The sequence below is a fragment of the Mustela putorius genome, unplaced genomic scaffold (genome assembly GCF_011764305.1).
Source record: "Mustela putorius furo isolate JIRA1106 unplaced genomic scaffold, ASM1176430v1.1 tig00003909_pilon_pilon_pilon, whole genome shotgun sequence".
In the NCBI taxonomy this organism is placed as follows: Eukaryota; Metazoa; Chordata; class Mammalia; order Carnivora; family Mustelidae; genus Mustela; species Mustela putorius.
The window spans coordinates 40,703,215-40,726,313 of NW_025422057.1; the positions used below are offsets into that span (position 1 = coordinate 40,703,215).

Consider the following 23,099-nt stretch of genomic DNA (forward strand, 5'->3'; position numbering starts at 1 on the left):
CCCCCCCCCCCCGGCCAGCCGCCGCCCCCCCTCCCCCCCAAGCAGCACAGAGCCTGCTCTTCCTCTGACAGCCAGCTGCTGCATTGGAATACAGTGCTAGTCTTCACTCGGGTTTTTTTTTTTTTTCCCCTCTCTCTACATAAGTTTTTTTTTTTTTTTTTTTTAAAGATTTTATTTATTTACTTGAGAGAGAGACAGTGAGAGAGAGCATGAACGAGGAGAAGGTCAGAGAGAGAAGCAGACTCCCCATGGAGCTGGGAGTCCGATGTGGGACTCGATCCCGGGGCTCCAGGATCATGACCTGAGCCGAAGGCAGTCGTCCAACCAACTGAGCCACCCAGGCATCCCTACATAAGTTATTTTTAAAGGAGGGTAGGGTCAGCAGGCCCTGGCCTTACCGTCAGCAGTGTTTTCTGATCCCAGCCATGCAGGCTTCCCCCGCAGGCCTGGCTCCCATTGGTGCTCAGGAGACCAGAGCCAGGTGAGCCCAAGGTGTTGGTGGCAGGTGGCCCTGTGGACACAGTTCTCAAACTACAGGTCTTGGCTCCTACCCCCCAAGACCTCTGGAACGCTTCCTAAGCTTGTGATGGCGGTTTTGTGTGTGTTTGTGATAATGGTTCAGGCCAGCCCTCCCCACCAGGCTGTATTCTCCAAGAGGCAGGGACTCTTGGTTTTGTCACTGTTGTGTCCCCAACACATGGCACTGTGCTTGGCACATGGTGGACCTTCAGTACTATTTGTGGAAGGGAGAATGGGATAAGGACAACTGGGAGTGGGCGAGGGGGGAGCCGTTAAGGAAGGTGATGGAGAAGTGGGGCTATTTGAGCTGGGTCTTGATGAATGAATAGGAGTTTACTGAATGTGAAAGTGGAAAGGTGTTCCCAGGAAAAGGGAACAGCTTGTGCAAAGACAGCAAGGCATGAAGTCCATGGCATATCCCAGGAACAAGAAGTGGGGCAGAGTGACTGGAGTGGCCGCTGAGATGGGGGAGTAGCTGGCTGACCTGAAAAGCTTCGCTCAGCTGATTACAGAAGAGCGCCAGTGGGAAGCTGGGACACGGCCTGAAGGCAGAGGAGGGAGGCCAGGGTGTGGAGTTCTTATCAGGGAAGGGAGAGGCCTGACCTGAGTTTCAGAAAGGACCCTCTGGCCAGGCATTTCCCAGCCAGCCCCACACTCTTCCTTCACTTCTGCAATCGTCTCTGTGGGAAAAATCACAGTCCTCTTCTCCCACGGGCGCTGCCTGGGGCAAGGTCTGTATGGATTCCCTAAAAACCTCAGCATCCCCAGAACCACAGAAGATTTCCCAGGGAGCGCTGGTTTTGAGAAATGAAACTCCGCTGTGCGATGGGTTGGCAAGAGGGGAATTTGGCACTCAGACCATTTGGAGGCTATTCGGGACATTTTCCTAAGTTAAAAGTACTCAAGGGGCCCCTGGCTGGCTCAGTCGATAGAGTATGTGGCTCTTGATCTTGGGGTTGTGGGTTTGAGCCCCATGTTGGGTGTAGAGATGACGTCAAGATACAATCTTTTAAAAAAAAAATACTCAAAGAACAGGCAGGTCTAACTTTTCCAAGACCAAACACAAGAACTACCACCTTGCTTAACAATAAGAAGAAATCTTTATTCAAGAAAGTAATCTGTGTCCATAACACGCACACACACACACACACACACACAGAAGTGTCCTTAGGGAGGAGTAAACCTCTCTGCCCCCCGAGCCCCTTGCCTCCTGTCCTGAGTCAAGCCCAGCCCCCTGTGCCCCATGCTGCTGGTCCTTGCAGACTTGAGCTCGCACAACCACACCCCTGCATTCCTGTGACTCAAAGGGCCGCATACTGTTCACAGTGTTTTGTGCTTTTTCTATAATAATGGCTCATCCCCTATCACCTCCCCTGCCACCTTCTTTTTTTGGGGGGGAGGGGAATACATAACTTATTTAATCAGTGCATTATTTATGTGACCTGATAGACTGTTAAGTTGTCCCAGCTTATTGTTGGAGCTCTCTTCCACACACGAGTGAATTTACCCACAGAGAAAATTCCCTTGAAGGAAGGGATTGCTGGCCATTTGAAATTTTGATAGATGTTGTCAAACTGTTCCCCAAAGAGATGCAAAATTCTGCTCCTACCAACATGGTAAGGGGCCCCCCTGCTTGGTGCTTCCAGGTGCAAGCCCCTCCCACCCCAGTGAGGCCCAGCGGCCAGTAGCCCTCTCAGGCCATCGCCTGCTGAGTGTGCAGTCTGCAGACCACCCCTCATTGCCTCCATGGCTGGTAGGTGATGTGAGGCCTCTTTCTCCTGTCACTTTATAGTAAATTCTATTGTCATTTAAAAAGAGGTTAAGTAAATTGTGTTGTCATCTAGTTTTGCCTTTGTTAAAGATTTTTATTTATTTATTTGACAGAGAGCAGCAGGCAGAGCAGTAGGCAGAGGGAGGGGAGAAGCAGGCTCTTAGCTGAGCAGGGAGCCCAACATGGGGACGTGGGGCTCGATCCCAGGACTCCAGGATCATGACCTGAGCAGAAGGCAGACGCCCAACAACTGATCCGCCCAGGTCATTTAAAATAGATAACATGGATCATATTTCAAAGGGCAGAATGCCGGTCTCCCTGTGCCCCCCACTTCCCTCCCAGGAAAAGCCACTGCTCCCAATGGAGTCTTCCAGTGTCTCCCAGAGATATTTTACAAATACTCAAACAAACAAGTATCTCTTCTATTCTTCTTCCCTCCCTTTCTGTGCAAAAAATGGTCACATACCATGTTTCTCACCTGACAGTATCAAGCGGAGAACATTCTAAATCTGGGCATTAAGCACAGCCTCATGGTTTTTAACCCCCACGGAACGTCCCATCTGGGGACTGTCTGTCCCTCTCACCTTGGTCATTTGTCTTTTCAGTTTCTTTTCTTCGCCATGCAAATATTTTTAACTTCTGTGGAATAAAACTTTCTTTTGTGGTCTCTGGTGGTTTGTGTCATCTATGGAAAGGCCGTCCCCAATTTGGAGATCACAGGAAAGTCCTCCCACCGCCATCGATCATCATGCTTCTGGGGTTTCATTTTTCATCTTGAAACCTTTGGTCCATGGTGGATGTTTATTTTCTTATAAGGTGAGCTATAAGGATCCTACTGGGTCATTTTTACCCAGGTGGTTATCCCTTTGTCATGCTTCCATTTATTAAATAACGTCTTGGCCTTGCCCACTTGAAATAACTCTTGTTTCCAAACTCCAGTGCATGTCTGAACCTGTCTCTGTTCACATACTGAGGGACCTGGCTGGTTTTACTTACTGTAAGTGGATCCTTGACTCCATTTTAATAAACTGGCCTCACTTCTTTTTTTTTTTTTCTTTCAAAATGCATTTGCTGTTTTTGTTATGAACTTTTAGAATCAACTTGTTTAATTTAAAAGGAAATGCTACGAGTGTTTTCTTGCCAACGCGTTGGCAAGAAAACACTCGTAGCATTTCCTTTTAAATTAAACAAGTTGATGTACAGATGAAATCAGGGTGAATCGGTATTGTGTTATGTGGGTTTTCCTACTTACGTGATGGGATTTCTGTTTCTTCTAATTTATAAATAGCCTGTGGTCTGTGTATATTAATTCTGTGTCTGGACACCTTGCTGCATTCTCTTACTGCTTGCAATCGCTTTCAGGTCCTTGACTTTCGATAACAATAGCAATGATAATAATAACACTATACCTTCCCCCCCAGCTTTTATTGTTTGATGCTCTTAATCCAATCTGATTGCTCTGCTGAAGACTTCCAGGAAAATGGGAAGTGACAGTGACAATGGTGGGCATGCTCCTATTGTCTCTGGCCTTGATGGTGTCTCTCCATGCAACACAGGGCTGGCTTTGCTCTATCCATGTTGAAGAAGGGTCCATTTGTTTTTATTTAATGTAAAATTTCCATCAAAATGGATGTTAAACGTTGTCAAGTGCCTTCTAAGGTTTTTTCTTGGAGAAACAGATTTAAGAGAGGCCAAAAGGTACCTGGGGGACCTGAGCCTTTCCTCCAGGCATTGGGGCATCTCTGAGGTTCTACCCTCTACCTCCCCAGTCTCCTTTTTCTCTCATGTTTACAACCATAAAAGGGCTTTCTAGAAAGGCAGAGGTGGGTTGTTAGTCGTTTCTCATCCCCTGGCTGAGGGCTGCTGCCACTGAGGGCACACAAGACACAAGACTGTCTCTCTGGAACCTAATCTCATAGGTGACATCTGTCACTTTTTGCCATTTCTAGTCATTGAAAGCAAGTTACTCGGTTCAGCCCACATTCCAGAGGGTGTGAGGACAGGACGTAGGGTTCACTGGGGGCTCTCTCAGACGCTGCCCACCACAGGGATGGAAGCAGGAGGACAGGTCCTCAGCCTGCAAGCGTAGGGAGTGAGCGGCCAACACTTCAGGGGACCAGTCGGGGTGCAGTTTCCCCTTGCTGACCAGGGCCACTGCAAGATGCCCTCAGGCGTATGACCTCAGACATCTTACTCAGCCCCTGTTTTCTCATCTGCAAAGTAGCTGTCATTGCTGTAGCACCTTCTAGGGTCATTGTGAAGCTAAAATACTGAGCTAAAACATGCAGTTTGTAAACAGAAACCATGCCCAGAGTATTGTATAGACTCAATAAAACTTGGATGTTGTCTGAAGTGAGATTGCCTATCATTTCACAGAACTTTCCATGTGTCCCCACAGTGACCACTGCCATTCAGTGTGCTTCCACCCTTTTCCAGACACGGGACCAGTCCCTGGAGATCCCGGCCAGACCAAGGGAGGCATGATCCGCTCCCATGAAACTTACCTCCTCTCATAGAGACACAATAAACAAGTAGACAGAGAAATAAGCTAATTTCCCAGTGTGATAAGCTCTACAGAGAAAAGAATGTGAGAGTAATTGGGCAGGATGGACAGTTACTTGACAGAGGTTCTTGCCCAGGGAAGGGGAGGGTTTCTGTAATGACATCTGAGCAGGGGTGTGAAGGTGCAAGGGAGCTGGCCCCACAGGGAGTCTGAGGAAGAGAGAGTCCAAATGGCTGATGGCAGTAAAGGTGGACAAGTGGGGGGACATGAGGTCAGGGAACCTGGACCCCCAAGGTCACAGGAGAGTTGGATTTTATTCTAAGAACAGTAGGCGTTCTGAAGAGTTTTAGGCAGATGTATTTTGTGCTTAATTGGCTGCTTTTCTTTGTTGAAGGGAGGGATGGGCGTTCACCCTGGTTGGACAGATGGATGGGTGGATGGGTGGGCAGACAGATGGACAGACAGATGGACAAATGGGGGCAATGGGCACATGGACAGGCGGCATCAACACTAGCATGGCCTCACCAGAGTTTCGTGTCTGCTGCCTGCCCCAGCCCTTTAGGACATAACTTCAGAGCTTCCCACGGTCCAGGGTCTGATACCATGTCCTGGAAGGAATGAGTGATACAGGAGAGACAGCCAGGCTGGACAAAGGGGCTGTCTCCAACTCTCTTTGTCTCCAGGATGGTAGAGACACCATAGGGATGGCAGCTGATTTCATGGAAAGAGTCCCAGACAGCTAAATTCAAGTCCTGACTGTGTCAGCGCAGTGGCCCTGGGCCACTGGAAGCCCCCGGGGCCTCGTCTTTCCTGTCTCAGCAGGGATGGTGGTGGCTTACAAAGCCTGTGCAGGTGGCATGCCCAGCTCACAGCTTCCTTGTCCCATTCAGTCCCCACCAGAACCTCACCAGGGAGATCTGGTTAGGGGCCTCATTTTCCCGATGAAGAAATAGAAACCAAAAGAGTCTGTGGCCAGTAAGCACTGAAATTCTCAGGCTTATTCCGTGTGTATTCATGGAGTCCCCACCAACCCACCGAGGTGGGCTTTCCGAGTCTCCAGTTGGTGAGGACCCTGAAGCACAGAGTTCGTGGGGCTGGGGGTCCGGCCCTGTGCTCTCGGGCCTTAGCTCGCTGGGAGGACCAGAGAGACTCAGTGGCAGGCCTGCTGGCAGAGGCCCTTGCTGAGCTCTGGGCAGGAACACGGGGGAGGGAGTGCAAGGAGGCTGGCGCAAGGCACCTGCCTAGGGACTTCAGCAGTGTGAAACCCTGTGGACCCTGCAGCCCTGGGAGGGCCCCCAGCAGGGGGTGCAGAGGATCCAGCTGGCCTGGCCTCCTCGCCCAGGCCCCGCCCCGGATAGTCCCGGCTCTGGGGCACTGAGAAGTGCAGAAGTTCCCTAAAGGAGGCCAAAAGGTCTTGGCTCAGTGCCCTCGGCAGAGCCAAGCGCACAGGCGGCCACAGCCCCGGCAGCCCAGCCCCCGCCTGACCGCACACCTGGCATTGGTCCCTGACTCGGCTGTGCCCAGCAGTTGCTCCTGTGGCCACAGCCCCCAGTGGCCACACCATGCCCTTCTGCCCCGCCAGGCATCTGAGGAGGAGCAAGCGTCAGCCCAGGGGTAAGTGGGCAGCCCAGAGGAGCGTAGGCTCCGGGGACACCAGGCCAGGGGTGATTAACCCTTGAAGGGCAAGTGGTATTGGGTGACTCCAGTCAGGTCAAAAGAAAGAGCGGAGACCGAGAACAGGAACCCGAACGGCGGCTTGGATCCAGGTTGGGGTCAGCCTGGTATGGGCGGGCAGGGATGGGCCGTGAGGCAGCCCTGGAGACTGCAGACAAGCCCAGCTGGCTCCAAGGCTTTGCTCTGAGCTGCAACCCTCACCCTGCCCACATACAGTCTCAGAGAGTCTGAGGGTGGAGGTTCTCCCCTGCCCTACAACCCCAGCTTTGAGGCTGTCCTGGAGCCACCAGCCCATATGGCTACCAAACACTTGAAGTGTGGCTAGTCAGGGTGTGCTGTTCGTACAAAATACACGCTAGATTTTGAAGACCTTATATAAAAAAGGGATTAAAATTGTCGGTTACAGGTTGAAATGAACACATTTTGGATGTGTTGGGATAAATACATTATTCAAAATAATTTCACCTGTCTCTTTATACTTTTTAAATGTAGCTTCGAAAACATTTAAAAAATTGCATGCAGCTTGCATTATGTTTCCACTGGCCCACACCGCCTCCCACAGCTGTGTTCCCACACTTGGCCTTCGCCCCTGGGAGTCCATCAGCGGGGCCTTCCCTGGGGCTCTCCACTCTCCTAGGTTCCCAGTAGAGAGACAGAGGGCTGAGGGGCAGGTCATCTGTTGCAGTTACTGTCACCTTTAAATAGTGATTTATTTTTTAAACAGTTTTCCATAACTCCTGGCCTAATATAGATAGTGTTTGATTAATTACATCAGCATGACTATCGTTTTCACCTGAATGTCATAAAATGTGTCCCCTACACTACGGTGGTTTAAAAAATTGCTTTTGTAAATACCATTTACTCTTTTTTTCTTTCGATTATAAACGGAATGGTTGAGATATGGGGGTTCCTGTCCTGGAACCCCTGCCGGGATCTTCTGCATTTTGGAGTTACCCCCTGTCCTCCAAAGCCCCTTGCAAGGGTGGAAAGAGAGAACTCAAGCACAAAAGGAGTTTCTTAAATTGAGGAGCTCAGAGGGGAAGAAAGGCCGGCTGGCAACAAAAAAAGCAGGGCTGAAGTCCTGGAAGGGTCACCTGGGGTGGGTCCCTTGGAACAGAGTGGGGACAGGATCAGGAACCAGTCTGCCCAGGGTCCTAGTTCACTGATGTCACAGCTTGGACATGCTTCTAAACATCTCTGGGCCTCAGCTTCCTTTCCTGTAAGATGGGGATCACGGCACCGCTTCCTTTGTGGGTGTTCAGACGGGATGCTCACCCACTCGTTGATATCACACCCACCTTCGAGCGAGTGCTTTGTGTGCCCTTCACCTTGGTTCTGCTGCAATTAACCTTCCATTCATCACAGACTCTCTGCCGGCCCTCCCCAGCTACGCACTGCTTGGTGTGCTGGCGTTGCTGCTGAGATAGACAGAGTGGGGGTAGGCCAAAAATAAACAGTGTACATAAACATATCATGTGAACACATGAACTATATGTGTACTGGATTGTGCCAGGTGCTATGGAAAAATCAAGGCCAGGAAGGGGCATGGGTTACGGTGGGTGAAGATGTTTAAATAGGGTGATCAGGACAGATGCCCCAAGAAGGTGACATTTGAGGACAGACCTGAAAGAGGCAAGGTTGTTTTTGGGAGAACAGCTTCCAGGGGCAATAGTAACGGCAAGGGCAGGTGCAGAGACCTTCAGGCAAGAGTGTGCCCAGTGATTTAAATACTGGGACTAATGAGAGCTAAGGAGAGAGCCCCCATGGAGTCAGAGGAGCAGTAGGAAGGCTAGTGGGGCTGGGGCAGGGCAACGGTGGGGGTGGGAGGGAGAGGTCTGGGAGATCATTAGAGGGACCCTGCTGCGAGGGGCACTTTTGGCTTTGAGCAGAGGCCTGTGAGCTGGTTTGGGTCTTACTGGGCCACTGTGGCTGCCTTATTGGGAAAGGAGGGCCTGGAGATGACCCCAGTGATCCGGTAGTGAAAGGAGGTGGCCAGAACCAGGTAGCACAGTGAAAAGTGGTCAGATTTTGAATATCTTTTGACAGAGGAACGAATGGAACTTACTGGTAGACATGGGTCTGAAAGGTGAGAGAGCAGAGCTGAGGATGCCTCTGGTTTCCACTTGAGTAGCTAGAAGAGGGAGTCGCTTGGACCAGACAGGGGAGGGGGGGGCAGGCCCAGAGTGGATTTCCTACTGGGTGGGTGGGAGGTGCCTGGAGACATCCCAGGCAGTAGGTAGTGGGTCTGGAGGGCAGGGAGGGGACAGTGAACTGGGAAACTATCACCATGGGAATGGCATGGTCATCACAGAAAGTCCCGAGACTGTGTGAGCCCACCAGAGGACAGTGTGGGTCAATGTGGGGACAAGGGGAGGGAAAAGGCCAGGTGACCCCAACTTTCTGCCCGAGGTACCTGATTGCCGGGCACTAAGGTGGGAACATAAGAGGAGGCTGGCATGAGACAAGTCATGGCGGTCATCAGACCAGCTATGCCTGGTGTGGGATGTCGCACACTGTAGAATCGTAAAAGACATTTAGATTTGGAGGAAGCATGCCTTTGGTTGATCTCTATCTGATGCTTACTGGGGGCAGTTTTGCCCGCCAAGGGACACTGAGCAACATATGGGGACTGTGTTGGTGGCTAGCCTGGGAGAGAGGGACAGGCTGCTAGGGGTATCTAGCAGGAAGAGGCCGATGCTGCTAAACGTTCTCCTGTGCACGAGACCACCGGCTGCGACCCCAGGAGGGAAATATCAGTAGTGCTTAGGTGGGAAAATTCTGCTTTCTGTCATCGTTAATTGAGTGTGACAGTAAAAGCTCACATTGAAAGGGTGCTTGTTAGAGGCCAGGTGCTAAGTGAGGGGAGTATCTCCTTTTATTCCTCCGAAAATGTAGCAGCCAACCTACATTTCCTTCATCCTCTGGGGTGTGGGGTGTGACTGACACTTGGGGATGCCAAGTTCCCGTGCTGCCCCTGGTGGGATCGAGGGTGAGCCCCAGGCTGGGCTCAGAGGTCCACACACCTGTCGGGTTGGGCTGGAAACACAGTGGTCACACAGACTGGTTTAGGAAAGGATGGGGGGAACCAAAAATATTAGCAAGAGACCCTTTCATGATGCACTTCTTCCTAAAATAATTGGCTATTAAGACTTTTTTTCTTTAAAGCTAATACACGTCTTTCCTAAGCAGCAAAGAAAAAAGTCTACATAAATAATCGAAGGCTGTAAAAAAACAAAAACGAAAACAAACCCAGAGTTTGCCTTAATGACCTGTTTTCTCTTCCATGCATTGCCTTCCACTGCCAGAGGAGAATGAGTGTGTAGGTGACCAAACCTAGGTTTAAATCCTGGCCCTTCCGCTGGTTTGCTTGTGAGCTAAATGTGTAACTTCTCAGAGCTTCAGTTTATTCATCTGTAAAATGAGGCCAGTAATACTCCTTCCTACAGAGTTCATGAGGACTAAGTGTGGCCATTTGTATTAAGCAGCTTGTATAGTGTTTTACATGACATATGTGGGTCTTTATTTTTCTAAAGACTTTATTTATTTGACAGAGAGAGAGAGAGATCACAAGTAGGCAGAGAGGCAGGCAGAGAGGTGGGGGAAGCAAGCTCCTTGTTGAGCAGAAAGCCCGATGTGGGGCTCGATCCCAGGATCCTGAGATCATGCCCCAAGCCGAAGGCAGAGGCTTAACCCACTAAGTCACCCAGGCACCCCTATCATAGGTCTTTAAATGTGGTAGCAGGACCTTCACTTCTCGATAGGAAGGAGCAAGAGGGACCAATTTGTTCTCTCACCTAAAACAACCCCCCCCAAAAGGACCAATCATATGAAACCATATTTAAGATTCTAAACATTAGGCAGTGAAGGGCTGTGATCCCCAAAAGATGGGAAGCAAACAACGCGAGCCCTACACATGCCCCAGCTCACTGCCTTGAGAAAGTTCCAGGCTGTGATGCAGAAAGGGGAAATCCAGGTGGAGCCCATTAGACTCCATATATAAAGGACCCAGAGCTTAGAGACAGAGAGACCAAAGCATCTAGTTTTCAGGATGGAATACTGAAAAAGAGGGGGGAAAAAGCTCACAGAGAGAAAATTGCTCGAGAACTCATCACTATGTACATGTGAGGAAATGACCTGAGCCTGAGGAAAGAACCACTAGAAGGGATTCCAGGCAGCAGTGTGCCCTGTCATGCAGGGCAGGGAATAGTGCCTGTCCCACCTGCCCTCCTAGGAAGCCTCGTGACTCATGGGGCTGCACAGAAAACACAAAGGGTTTTTCCTTTGCAGTGGGGAAAAAATTAGCTGTCTCCTGAGTGTTCTAGACCCACCTAAGAAACCTTTGAAGCAAAGTCTGTAAGATCAAACACTTTCCATGTAACCTAACTTCATCCCAGAACAGGATTCAAGAATATTTAGAGGGATACACAGATGTTCAAACACTCCAATTAGGAATCACAGTGTTTGGTACCTAATAAAAAATATCAGACCTGCAAAGCAACAAGAAAATAGGACCCACAATGAGAAGAATCAACCATCTGACATCAACCTAGAAATGACACTCTTAGAATTAGCAGACAAGAGACATTAAAAGAGTTTTTATCACCTGTATTTCCACAGGTTCAAAAAGTGAAGTAGAGACATGAAAGCTATTTTTTTTTTTTAAACCCAAATCAAACTTCTAGAGCTCAAACCTACAATGTGTGAGATAAACATATACTGGATAGGATTAATGACAGCTTAGAGAACATGATAAAAAGATCAGTAAATTGAAGGTAGCAATCAAAATGGTCTGTATTAGTTCTCTGTTGCTGCTATAACAAATTATGACAAACTCTATGGCTTGAACAACACAAATGTATTATCTTTTGCTCTGTAGATCAGAAGTCGGTCACAGGTCTCCTTGGGCTTAAATCATGGTGTCAGTAGGGTTGAGTTCCCTTTGGGAGACTCTAAGGGAGAATCCATTTTCCTGACTTTTCCAGCTTCCAGAAGCTGCCAGTCTCCCTCCACTGCTGGTCCCCTTCCTCCATCTTTGTGGCTAGAAATGGCCAATCCATCCCTCATGTTGCATCACTGTCTCCTGTATGTGGTCATAGTTCTGACTCTCCTTCCTCTACTTCTAGAGAGGCTTGTGGTTACAATGGACCCATCTGTATAACCCAGGGGCAAGTCCTACCTTAAGGCCCAACTGATGAGCAAACTTAATTCCATCTGCAACCCTGATTCCTTTTTGCCCTGTCACCTAACACAGCCCCAGGTCCCCGGGCCTAGGAAGCAGGTGTCTTTGGGGACTGTCGTACTACCTACCACACTATCCAAGAATAAAACACAGAGAAAAGAGAATTTAACAAGAATAGACAGAGCATCAGTGAGCTGTAGGATAGCTTTCTGGTTGCTAATATTCATGTACTTGGAATCTCAAAATGGGAAGAGGGGACAGAAAAAATATCTGAAGACCCACGTTTCCCAAATTTTATGAAAACTATAAACCAAGAAATCTGAGAAGCTCGATGAGTCCTAAGTACTAGAAACATGAAGAAAACCATACTGAGGCATGTCACAATCAAATTGCTCAGAAGCTGAAAAAGAAAAAAGACACATTACATGTAAATGAAGCCCAAATGAAGGTGGCAGCCAGGTTCTCATGAGAAACAGTGCTCAGAGAACACTGACCAGGCCAGACCATATTCTGAGGCAAAACCAAGTGGTAAAGGATTCAAATCGTACATGTGTTATCTGACCAAATGGGATTAAATGAGGAATCAATAAAAGAAGGATTTCTGGCAAATTCTCCCAAATGGAGACTGACACATTTCCAAATAACTCATAGGTCAAAAAAGAAATGCAAAGGGAAGTTATTTTGAATTGAAAGTATTTTGAGCTGAATTAAAATGAACATGACGCAAGATACCAAAATTTGGGGAGAGCCTGTAAGCAGTACTTAGGACAAGCATAGCACTCATCACCGTAAGCAACTAGAAAAGGGAGACCCAATGAGACCCAAAGGAGATAGATGAAAAGAAGTCCTAAAGATCAGAGATACAGTCGGTGAACTGCACAGAGTACACATCTGCAGACTACAGCCTGCGGCTGGCTCCTCCTTTTTGGAAATAAAGTTTTACACAAATACCAGTGTGCCCTTTTGTTTATATATTGGCTGAGGCTGCTTTTTAGCTCTAACCGAGGAGCAGGTGGAGCCGAGCAGAGACCATATGGCGCGACAACTAAAATATTTACTATCTAGCCCTTTAAAAAAAAAGTTTGTTAACCAGAAACACAATAAACAAAATCTATAAAAGAGAAAAGCTAGGTTTTTGAGATAAAAAAAATTGGTAAACCTCTAGCAATACTGATCAGAGGGAAAAAAGAAGATATAAACTGTCAACATCAGAAATGAGAGAGGTGACATTGCTCCCGATTCTCCAAATATTAAAAACATAATAAGGGTATATTACGGACATCTTTTTTTTTTCCATTTTTAAAAATTTTATTTATTTATTTGACAAACAGAGATCACAAGTAGGCAGAAAGGCAGGCAGAGAGAGAGAAAGGGAAGCAGGTTCCCTGCCAAGCAGAGAGCCCGATGTGGGGCTTGATCGCAGGGCCCTGGGATCATGACCTGAGCCGAAGGCAGAGGCTTTAACCCACTGAGCCACCCAGGTGCCCATAGTACGGACATCTTTCCGTACATCTTTCTAGTACATCTGACAACTTAGATGAAAGAAATTCCTTGCAAAACACAAACTACCAAAGCTCACTCAAGAAGAAATACAAGTATGTATTAAAGAAATTGGATCTGTTATTAAAGACCTTCCCACAAAGAAACTTGAGGTCTAGGTGGCTTCACCATTGCATTCTACCAAATATTAAAAGTATAAAATAATAGCAACTGTACACAAATGCTTCCCCAAAAAAGAAAAGGTGGGAAGAGCTATCAGGTAATTCTGTGAGGCCAGTATGACCCTGGTACCAATTGCAAGTGGGTGCACTGGCAAGTCAACAGAGAACCGACAGTCTGTTCTTCCAATGGTGCTGGAAAAACTAGACATCCGTATGCCAAAGAATAAAGTTCAATCCGTGCCACTCACTAAAAGAAGAACAATGGATACATTGGGCTTCACTAAAATTAAAAACTTCTGCTCTTGGGGCACCTGGGTGGCTCACTGGGGTAAAACCTCTACCTTCGGCTCAGGTCATGATCTCAGGGTCCTGGGATCGAGCCCCGCATCTGGCTTTCTGCTCAGCAGGGAGTCTGCTTCCCTTCCTCTCTCTCTCTGCCTGCCTCTCTGCCTACTTGTGATCTCTGTCAAATAAATAAATAAAAATCTAAAACAAAAAACAAAAAAAACCTTCTGCTCTTGTAAAGACCCTCTTAAGAGAACAAAAAAAGAGGCACAGATGGGAGAAAGATTTGCAGAGCACAGAGAGGATAAAGGACTTGTATCCGGAATATGTAAAGAACTCTCCAAACTCAATGAGGCAAAAATGAACAATCCATTTCAAAAAATGGACAAATGATTTCAACAGAGATTTCACTGAAGGAGAGACACAGGTGGCAGTGAAGTACATAAAAGGTGTCCATAATCATTCGTCGTTTGAGAGCTGGAAATTCAAACACGGCGCTGTCCCTCTGCACACCCATCAGAGTGGCCGGGAGTAGGAAGACGGACAAGCCCGGGTGCTGGCCAGTGAAGTCTGGAGCTCTCGTCCTCTGCTGGCTGGCAGCGGAATGGTGCCCTCGCTGGGGAAGTCAGTTGTGGCCATTTCTTAAAAGTTGAACATGGGTATATAAAAATATGCACACATCAACATTCAAGAAGACGTGCAGGCTCAGAGTGGCAGGAGGGCAGCTGGGCGGGAGAGAGCCTGACGACCTCTGGGCAGGACGGAGACAAGTTTGGTGGGAACTCAAATGAAGCTTATATGACAGGAGTGGCTCCCTTGAAGAAAAAGAATTTAAAACAAGAAGTCAAGATGAAGTACGAAAGTGCATATTGAGGACAAGCAAGTAACTACAACAAATTCTTGGGAGTCCTAGATCCCTTTCTTCTGAGTTCTCTTGAGATGCGTTCAGAGAAGCTTCCTGGTGGCATTTGGCTTCCCCTCCCCCACCCTCCCCACCTCAGTGGCAGCCCACTGAGCCTTGGGTACCGCCTGTCTGGCTTCAGGCTCTCCTCTCTCTGTCCCTGGCTCCCCTCCCCTCCACCTCCACAGCCCTGCTGCCCAGCAGGGACAGGGCCTGAGTGTGCAGAAGGCATCCTGGGACCCTGGCAAGGCAAACTTGTCTCCTTGCTTGCCACCCTCCTAAGCTTTGGGCTGCACAGGCCTCTCCAGACAGTGAGGACACACCCGCCCGTGCTCTAGCTCTCAGAGCACTCTCCTCTGCTTACTGGTCCTTGGGGGCTTTGCCGTGACCGCCGTCAGACAGGCCTGTCAAGCCAGTTCTGGAATCACTCGGTGTCTTCCTTTCCCCATCTAAAAATGCATAAATTAATAGTACCTCCTTCCACAGTCTTTGTGAAGATGAAAGTATCCTAGGAGGGCTGGTGTGTCTGTCAGCTTTGTCCACTTAAGTGTCTGCAGCTTCTAGAAGAGTCCCAAGCAGGTACCAAGTGCTCAGAAAGCACTTGCTCCTGTCTGGTCTCCATCCCGGGGCTGCGGGCTCTAGCAACAGGTGTCCTGGGTCTCACTGTTCTCCCTAACTGCTGTCTCAGCCCCTCAAGAACCCAGGTCTCTGGGATTCACACTCCCCTTGCCGACCCCCGCAGACAGTCCTGTGTAGGGTCTGAGGTTCTGGGGCCACAAGCCAATACATGGGGGAGTTACATATTGCGGGATGTTGGGGATGAACAAAAACAAGATTATTCTAGAACATCCCTTAAGTCACCTATAAAGTTCAGTATAACTGGGTTGTGGGTACATCCCAAAGATTAGGTCATTTACACATGAAAATGTAAGAACCACAGGAGCAAGAATTAGGGACAAATTCACCTAATGAACATCTGTCAGAGCTTTGCCACCCTCTGCCTTTAGATTAAACGACCCAGTGTCTAGCTGTGAGTAGGGGGAATAGGTGGAGGATGCTGGAATGTTTTGCTCCACGCTGGTTTAATGTCGAGCCTCTGTAGTGTTACTTCTGGAGAGTCAGGTCTCACCGTCAGGCTGGGGAAGGAGGGCGGCTGCGATGTCAGAGCCCAAGTTAAGGCCCAGTCGTTAAGCGTCTGCCTACGGCTCAGGTCATGATCCTGGAGTGCTGGGATCGAGCCCCGCATCGGGCTCCCTGCTCTGCGGGAAGCCTGCTTCTCCCTCTCCCACTCCCCATGCTTGTGTTCTCTCTCTCTGTCAAATAAATAAATAAAATCTTAAAAAACAAACAAACAAAAACCACAGAGCAGTGTTGCCCTGAGGACTAGGAGGCAGAAAGCGATCACAAAACAAAATACATAGCCAGGGTGCTCTGGGTTCTGCACTTCTCCCGGCTGGCCTCAGATCAGAGCGCTTTTTCCCTAACAGTGCCCAGGTGCTCTAATGATTTCCGTTTCGAGGTAGAAATGTAACAAAGACCAAAGGAGAACACTGAAACCTGGAAAGGCTTCAAAAAGTGTGAAAGGGGTAGGCAGAGTGGGACGCGGGGGCTGACAAATCGGAACCAGAAAGTTTGAGCCGGTCTGGGAGAGGCGGCCTTCTCCCACCCCGCCCCGGCGGGGTGGAGGGTGCGGTGGGAGCCTGTACCCCGGATCACGGTTGTGCAGGATTCCCTGTAGTAAGCCTGTGTCTCCTGTCTTGCAGGTGGTGCCGGGGAGCGGGAGAAGGTGCCGGCCAACCCCGAGGCGCTCCTGCTCATGGCCAGCTCCCAGCGCGACATGGAGGACTGGGTGCAGGCCATCCGCCGGGTCATCTGGGCCCCACTTGGCGGAGGTACTGCCCGTAGATCGCATGCTCACCCTCTAGAACCCTTGCCTTCAGGTAATCTTGCCCCCCTCCCCAGCTCTGCACCGAGCCTGCAAAGACCCCTCTTGCCCAGGGCTTGCTGGCTGTGTCCCGAGCAGCCTCCAGCGGGTATGCCAGTCTGGTCTTCTGCTGCCAGCCGCCAGGAGTCACACCTCCCGTGCACCTGGGGGGCAGCAGCAGGGGACATCAGGGCAACATTTCAAAACATGCCCTCCTCCAACAAGAATACTGTGGAGGGTGCGTACCTGCCTCCCTGTGCGCAGGGCCCTGCTGGACAGCAGGTGTTCATGCGGTGGTGTGCACTAGGCCTGGGGCCCATCCCCCTGCCGTGCTCCCTGCAGCCATGTAGGGCTGCCCACACAGCCTGCTCCCGTGTCCCCATTTGACAGCAGTGGCTGCCGTCTACTCCTTTCCGCCTTAAGAGCACTTATTGGATGCCTGAAGTGTTCCTGGACTTATCCCAGGTGCTAGGAATTCAGTGATAAACAACATAGAGAATTCCTCCGCCCTCTCCATCCTCTCATGTAAAGGTGTCACATGATGTTTGGTAGCGAGAAGCATAATGAAGTAAAGCTCCGTAGGATGAGAGGGGACGCTGGGTTAGATGCTGTCGCTCAGCCATCTCAATGAAGTGGCCAGGAGAGCCAGCGGAATGCTGGATGAGGAGTATTCAGGCAGAGCAGTCAGCAAGTGCAAAGGCCCTGAGGTGGTCATGAGTGATGTGAGCACAGGGAATCTCAGGAAGGCGAGTGGGTCTGAGGGAGCGAGGATGGGAGAGTGGAAGATAGAGGGCAGGTGAGGTCATCGAGGCCTTGGGGACATGCTGGAGATCTCAGATTTTATTCTAAATTGATGGGGCACCAGGAGGGCTCTGAGCGGCGATAGATATGCCCTTACTTAGATTTATAAAGGGCTGCCTGGCCACCGCATGAGGGTGGAGCATCGAGAGACAAGAGTGGATATAGCATGCTGAAACAGCCCTCAGACACGGGTGACAGGGACCCGGGCTGGTGTGGGAGTGGAGGAGATGGTGAGGAGAGGTCAGCCACAGGTGTGTTCTGAAGTTGTTGCTGCTGAGCTTTGCTGAGGGACGTGAGGTGCGAGAGCAAGGAAGTGTGGCCCCTGTTGTGCAGCTGCTGTTTCTATAGGTTGTGTGTGGCCCCTGTTGTACAGCTGCTGTTCCTATAGGTTGGTATCCCTCCACAGTCATCATGAAAGAGCTTTCAGAAGGGGTCTCCATGGTGCCTGGGCTGGGGCTCCACTCCCTGCTGATGTGGAGACCGGGGGCTTCTGGCCTGTGACCGTTCGAGCTGTGGACGTCCTCTCTCCCCCACACAGTGTCTGAATGGTGGAGAGTCAGGCAGGGGCTGAAGCTCGCCTGTGGGGCTCGGAGCCCATCTCCAGACCCTGGGTGCGCTATAGGCTGAGCCCCTTCCTCACGCCTCCCCTCGCCCTCTCTCCTCTGCCGTTGCCAGCTGCAGCCTCCCCGACCACCTTCCCTAGAGCCACGGATCCTCATGGAGGAGAGTTGATAGAATATCAAAGTCAGGTGCTCTCCTGTGCGGCATAAATGGCCTCACACCGTTAGCCTTGGCCTCCCTGCCCCTGGCGTCTGCAGCGGCTTTGACCCCAGACCCAAGCCCACTCAGGGATTTCTGCAGCCTTCCCAGACTTCCTTCAGCGCAGGACGGTTGAAATTGGACCCGTGGAATGAAGTAGAGCCCAGAGGCAGACCTCCCTGCAGCTGGACTTTGATTATGACAGTGCCAGCTTGGAACCGGAGAAAGGATTCGTCATCGTGACCTTGGGGTAGGGAGAGATTCAAAAAGTCCTCAATCTCGTAGGAAAAATGTGATCAATTGTCCTCCACAGAAGGAAGGATGTCTGTTCTCGAAAGGCAGATTAAGAAAATGAAAAGACAAGCTTACAGGGCGGGAGGTATCTGCTGCACATGCAGCTATCGGACGATTTATTCCTCAAACTCCTGCAAAGACTGGCAAGATGGCAGAAGCCTGGGCAGGAGACGCGAACAGCCCCTTCACCGAAATAGAACTGCTCGCGACCAGCGAACCCAGGCAGTGGCGCTCGACCGCACTGGTGAGCAGGGAGGTGCGTGGAAAAGCGCTCTACCCGCCAGAAAGGCTAAAGGGAAACTGGGTGGTTCCAAGTGGTGAGCAGGACTGAGCGCTCCAGGCACCTGTGTGTCTCGCTGGGGAAGCCCGCGGCATCTGTGACATCGGACACCATGCACACCCAGGCCCCAGCAGCTCCATTTCTACGCACGTCCCTGGTGGAAATGTGTGCCCTAGGGAGCGCCTGCCAAGTGTGGGTGGTTAACGGTCCAGATCCATCCCTCCCTCTGCCCCTCAGCCTTTATCAAATTCTTCAAGCTGTGAGCTGAAGAGCAAGTAAGAATTAAAACAGGAACCGCCATCAAAGGCGCTTATCTCCTTTCTACCCGAAGCGTGGAGGAAATGCAGAAATCCCAGGGCTTAGCGATGGCCGACATGTCTGGGCAAGTCGTGGGCACTCCTAGGTGGGCGCAGTCAGCCTCTGCTGCTTTCCTGGCAAAGCTGTTATTAGCCTGGGTTCCCCTGGAAAGGAGGCTTAGAGGATCAGTCCTTCTTTCGCTGTTAATCACGGAGTCTGTGAGCCCTTTCAAGTGTGTTTGCTCTGGCGCAGAGCGGGCCTCCTCTGACAGGCGGGAATGGGCAGTGTGCCTGCTGCAGTCAGGGGAGTGCCCGCCTGTCCCCACAGAGCAAGCGGGGCAGGTGGGGGGGCAGACACACGGGGTCAGCAGAGCCTGTTACCACGGATGGTCTGCTCACAGGCGGCCCTGACTGCGGTTCCTCTTGTCTGGGCACTCATTCATTCATTCCACCAGTCATTCGTTCACTTGGGAATGTGTTCTAGGGGCTGGGGATACAACAGTGAGCAGGACAGACAAGGTCCCTGCCCTCATTGTGGAGAAACCTGGGAACGAGTCAGATAAGGAAACCCATTGAGTTCAGTGGAGAAAGATAAGGTGGGGAGGACAAGCAAGAATGACGGTGTCAGAGTTTCATGGTCTTTGAGTAAAGGAGATGAAAGGGTGAATTACACATATATCTGAACAGAGAATTCCGGAGGCAGAGGCAGCAGTGTCCACGTGGGAAGAGCAGCAAGGAAGCCAGTGTGCCTGGAGCAGAGTCTGCGAAGAGAGAGTGAGCGGGAAACGGGTCAGAGAGGCGGTGGGGATGTAAATTGGTGGGGCCTTGGGGTCATGGTGACTCTTGCTTTTCCTGAGCACCTTGGTGCCATGGGCGGGTTTTGAACAAAGAATGGCAGAGCCTGACTTGGGTTCTGACAGGATCCCTTCGGCCACATGTTGAGACTGGATCAAAGACGGCAGGCAAGGACAGAAACAGGGAGATCAGTTAGGGGCTCATCATTCAATAATGCCAGTGAGAGATGATGACAGCTTGGTCCCAGATGGTCCTGATGATGAGAAGGAATCGAATTCTTGATATATTTTAAGATAAAGGCAGTAGTACTTCCCTGTTGGAATGGAAGAAAGGTATATGGGAATGAGTGAAGTCAAGGGTAATCCCAAGATGTTCTGGTCCAGGCAGCTGGAGAGATGGATTAGTCATTAACTGAAATGAGAAAGACCAGAGGAAGTGCAGTGTTTGCCATGCAGATAGAGAGATCACACTGGAGCTTAGTCTGAGATACCTGTTGGAGACTTAAGTTTAAATGTCCAGCAAACAATTAAACATTTAAGTCTAGAGACTTGGAGAGAGGACTGGGTTGGAGAAAGTATTTGGGGACTGTTGACACATAGAAGGGGTTTGAAGCCATGAGGCTGGGCGAGACCCCTTGGAGCAAAGTGTAGGGACAGCAGAGGACCAGGTTTGAGCTCAGCTCCCTGCTGCCTTGGGCACCTATGGTTCTAGTGCAGTAGTGGAGATAAAGCCTGAAAACAGGGGGTCCGTGAGAAAGGACAACAGGAGGGGAATTAGAGTGTGAGAATAACCAAGGGTTTCAAGAATGGGACAATAGCTGGAGACAAAGTCAGGTAAAGAGAGGATTGGATTGTTTTGTTTTGTTTCAGTTGGGAGATAAAACAGCAATTCAAAAAAGGCTGATGGTACAGCAGAGGGAGAGAAGAAGGGCTAGGGCACCAATAGCTCTCATGGATATAAAAATCCTCAACAAAATGCCTACAAACTGAATCCAGCAATATATGAAAGGACAGTACACCGTGACCGAATGAGATTTATCCCAGGAATGCAAGGGTGGTTTAACACCTGAAAAGAAACAAGTATAATACACCAAGAGAAGAAAGGACAAAAACCACTTGATCATCTCAGTAGACTCAGAAAAAGCACTTAATAGAGTCTGGTACCCTCCCATAATAAAAACTTGCCAGGGTCTAGGGATAAGGATAGAAAGGAATTTCCTCAACTTGACAAAGGGTATCTACAAAAAAACTCACAGGCAACATCATACTTATGGAAGAATACTGGAGCCTTCTCTGAGATCAGGAAGAAGATGTGCATTCTCACTTTTCTCACTTGAATCAGCACTGTTCTGGAGGTTCTAGCCAGAGCAGTTAGGCAAGAAAATGACATATAATACATCTGGATTAGAAAGGAAGAAAGAAGTAAATCTATCTCTTATTTGCAGATAACATGATCTCATGTACAGAAAATCTTAAGAAATCCATTAGAAAACAATTAGACATCACAAAAAAATACAGCAAGACTGCAGGATATAAGGTCAGCATACACAAATGAGTTGTATTTCTGTTCAGGGGCAAAGAGCAAACTGAAAATGAAATTAAGACAACTTTGTTTACAGTAGCATCCCAAATAATAGTTAGGAATCAATGTATCAAAAGAAGTAAAAACTTACTGCTCTGAAAGTGATAAAAGATTGTTGAAAAAATTGAAACATACCGAAGTAAACAGGAAGACATCCCATGTTCATGGATCAGAAGACTTGCTCTTGTGAAGAGGGCAGCACTCTCCTGTGGATGTCTGGACTTCTGTGCCCAGCTCTGGGAACAGGGGCAGCCCCTCCTAGCCAGCTCACTGTGACAGGAAAGGAGGGACCCACAGAGTAGCCAGGGCTGCCTGGCATCTATCTGGTGGGCATTTGCCTGGGTATTGGAGAGGACTGCAAGCCCTGAGGGTGGGTCTGATGTTGCACTGATGCCTGAGAGGAGGCAGAGTGAGCACAGATTTCAGCACTGGGCTGTGGTCTCGTGTGATCTGGCTCTGTCCTTCACTTGTGTGACCCTGGGTATGCCAGTTACCCTCTCTGTCTTTTTCTGCAAAATGGGAATAAGAGTGTCTTCTTGGCAGGATTGTCAGGGGAATCAGGAGAGAAGATTGATGCAAAGTACTTAGCACTCTCTCTTTCTCTTTTTTAATAACAGTGGATTTCTTTTCTTTTTAAGATTTTATATCTTTATTTGACAGAAAGAGAGAGAGCGCACTAGCAAGGGGAGTGGCAGGCAGAGAGAGAGAGGGGGAAGCAGGCTCCTCACTGAGCAGGGAGCCTGATGCAGGGCTCAATCCCAGGACCCTGAGATCATGACCTGAGCCCAAGACAGATGCTTAAGGGACTGAGCCTCCCAGGTGCACTCGCAGTACTAGGTAGCCCTGACGCATCAGCAAACACAGCACATCTGCCCTCTGCAGCCAAGGCACGTGGCAGGGCAAAAGAGATGAGAGGGATCTTCTATCCCACTCCACAGAGGGCCGATAACCAGGAAAGTAAATCTGGAGGCACACAGCAGTGTTCTCAAGTGTTGGCCAGGATCAGAGTCACCCAGAGGAAGGCCTGAGAAAGTAGGCTACTGGCTCCACCCGCGGGCTTCCTGCTCACTTGTTGCGCTGGAATTTTTATTTCCAACAGGCTGGCAGGTGCGGGTAGTGCTGCTGGTCTGGGGCCCACGTTCTGTGACCCTGTGTTTTAGAATGTGGTGAATGCCTTAAGTTCTGCGCCTGTGCTGAGTGTCATATTGCCTCATCCTTGCCCCAGCCCCGCTTGGTAGAGCAAGAAGAGGGATCCCTGCCCCACACACTCCGTTTCCAGCCACCACCCTTCTAGCTATCTGTCCACTCTTCAAACTTTGGAAGTACAGGGCTGTGGGCTCATTTTCCTGGGACACCATCTTGCCTTTGACAGAACGCATCTCTGCAGAAGGGCATTTTAGGTTTGGACAGAAGGTCTGTCCAATTACTAGCTGCGTGACCTTAGGAAAATTACACAACCGCTCTAGGCTTTAGCCGCTACGTCTGTAAAATAGGACATTAATACTAGCTCTCAGGGCTGCTCAAGATACCCGACTTTTAAGTCCCAAGCCCCATCTCCAAAGGCAGGAGCCCGCTTTAGATCCGAGCTCAGCACTCCCCAGGCTGGGTGGGCCGGATGAATTACCTGACCTTCCTGGGCCTCCGCTGTTACACCGGAACACCTGCCTCCCAGCCTGCGGGGAACAGGAGCTGCTAGAGTGAGTCCTCGGCGCCCCGGGAGGAAAGGACCCTCTTTGGGAGCTGCTGCCGGCATTCATTCCTGCGGAGCCTGGTCCCATCCAGCATTCGGGGAAAAGAGGGTGAGACGTCTGAACGGGGAGCTCTCCCGAGGGCCAACTCCAGGCGTGGCATCTCGGGAACTCGAGAGCGCAGGCCC

At 49.9% G+C, this 23,099-nt stretch overlaps 1 protein-coding gene and 1 long non-coding RNA gene across 11 annotated transcripts in view; one reads left to right on the forward strand and one right to left on the reverse strand.

The window, feature by feature from the left end:
- ARHGAP22 (Rho GTPase activating protein 22) overlaps nucleotides 1–23,099 on the forward strand; it is a 166,017-nt gene that overhangs the window by 123,496 nt on the left and 19,422 nt on the right. For 4 of the 9 annotated variants that reach the window (XM_004765839.3, XM_045068987.1, XM_004765840.3 and 1 more), the window contains one exon: nucleotides 16,257–16,433. The exons of 1 other annotated variant lie outside the window; for it this stretch is intronic. In XM_004765839.3, the coding sequence (XP_004765896.2) occupies nucleotides 16,257–16,433 (177 nt within the window). Of the gene's footprint in view, nucleotides 1–6,196; nucleotides 6,408–16,256; nucleotides 16,434–23,099 lie in introns of those variants that run through there. 4 more of the 9 variants (XM_004765841.3, XM_045068988.1, XM_013063143.2 and 1 more) reach the window with 3 other exon arrangements.
- LOC123388748 lies at nucleotides 13,943–23,096 on the reverse strand. 2 transcript variants are annotated; one of them, XR_006603269.1, is made up of 3 exons: nucleotides 22,848–22,979; nucleotides 14,858–14,942; nucleotides 13,943–14,407 (listed from the first exon to the last, which is right to left on the reverse strand). It is a non-coding gene; the product is annotated as an uncharacterized LOC123388748 (long non-coding RNA). The 2 variants fall into 2 exon arrangements; XR_006603268.1 differs by lacking the exon at nucleotides 14,858–14,942 and having other exon boundaries at nucleotides 22,848–23,096.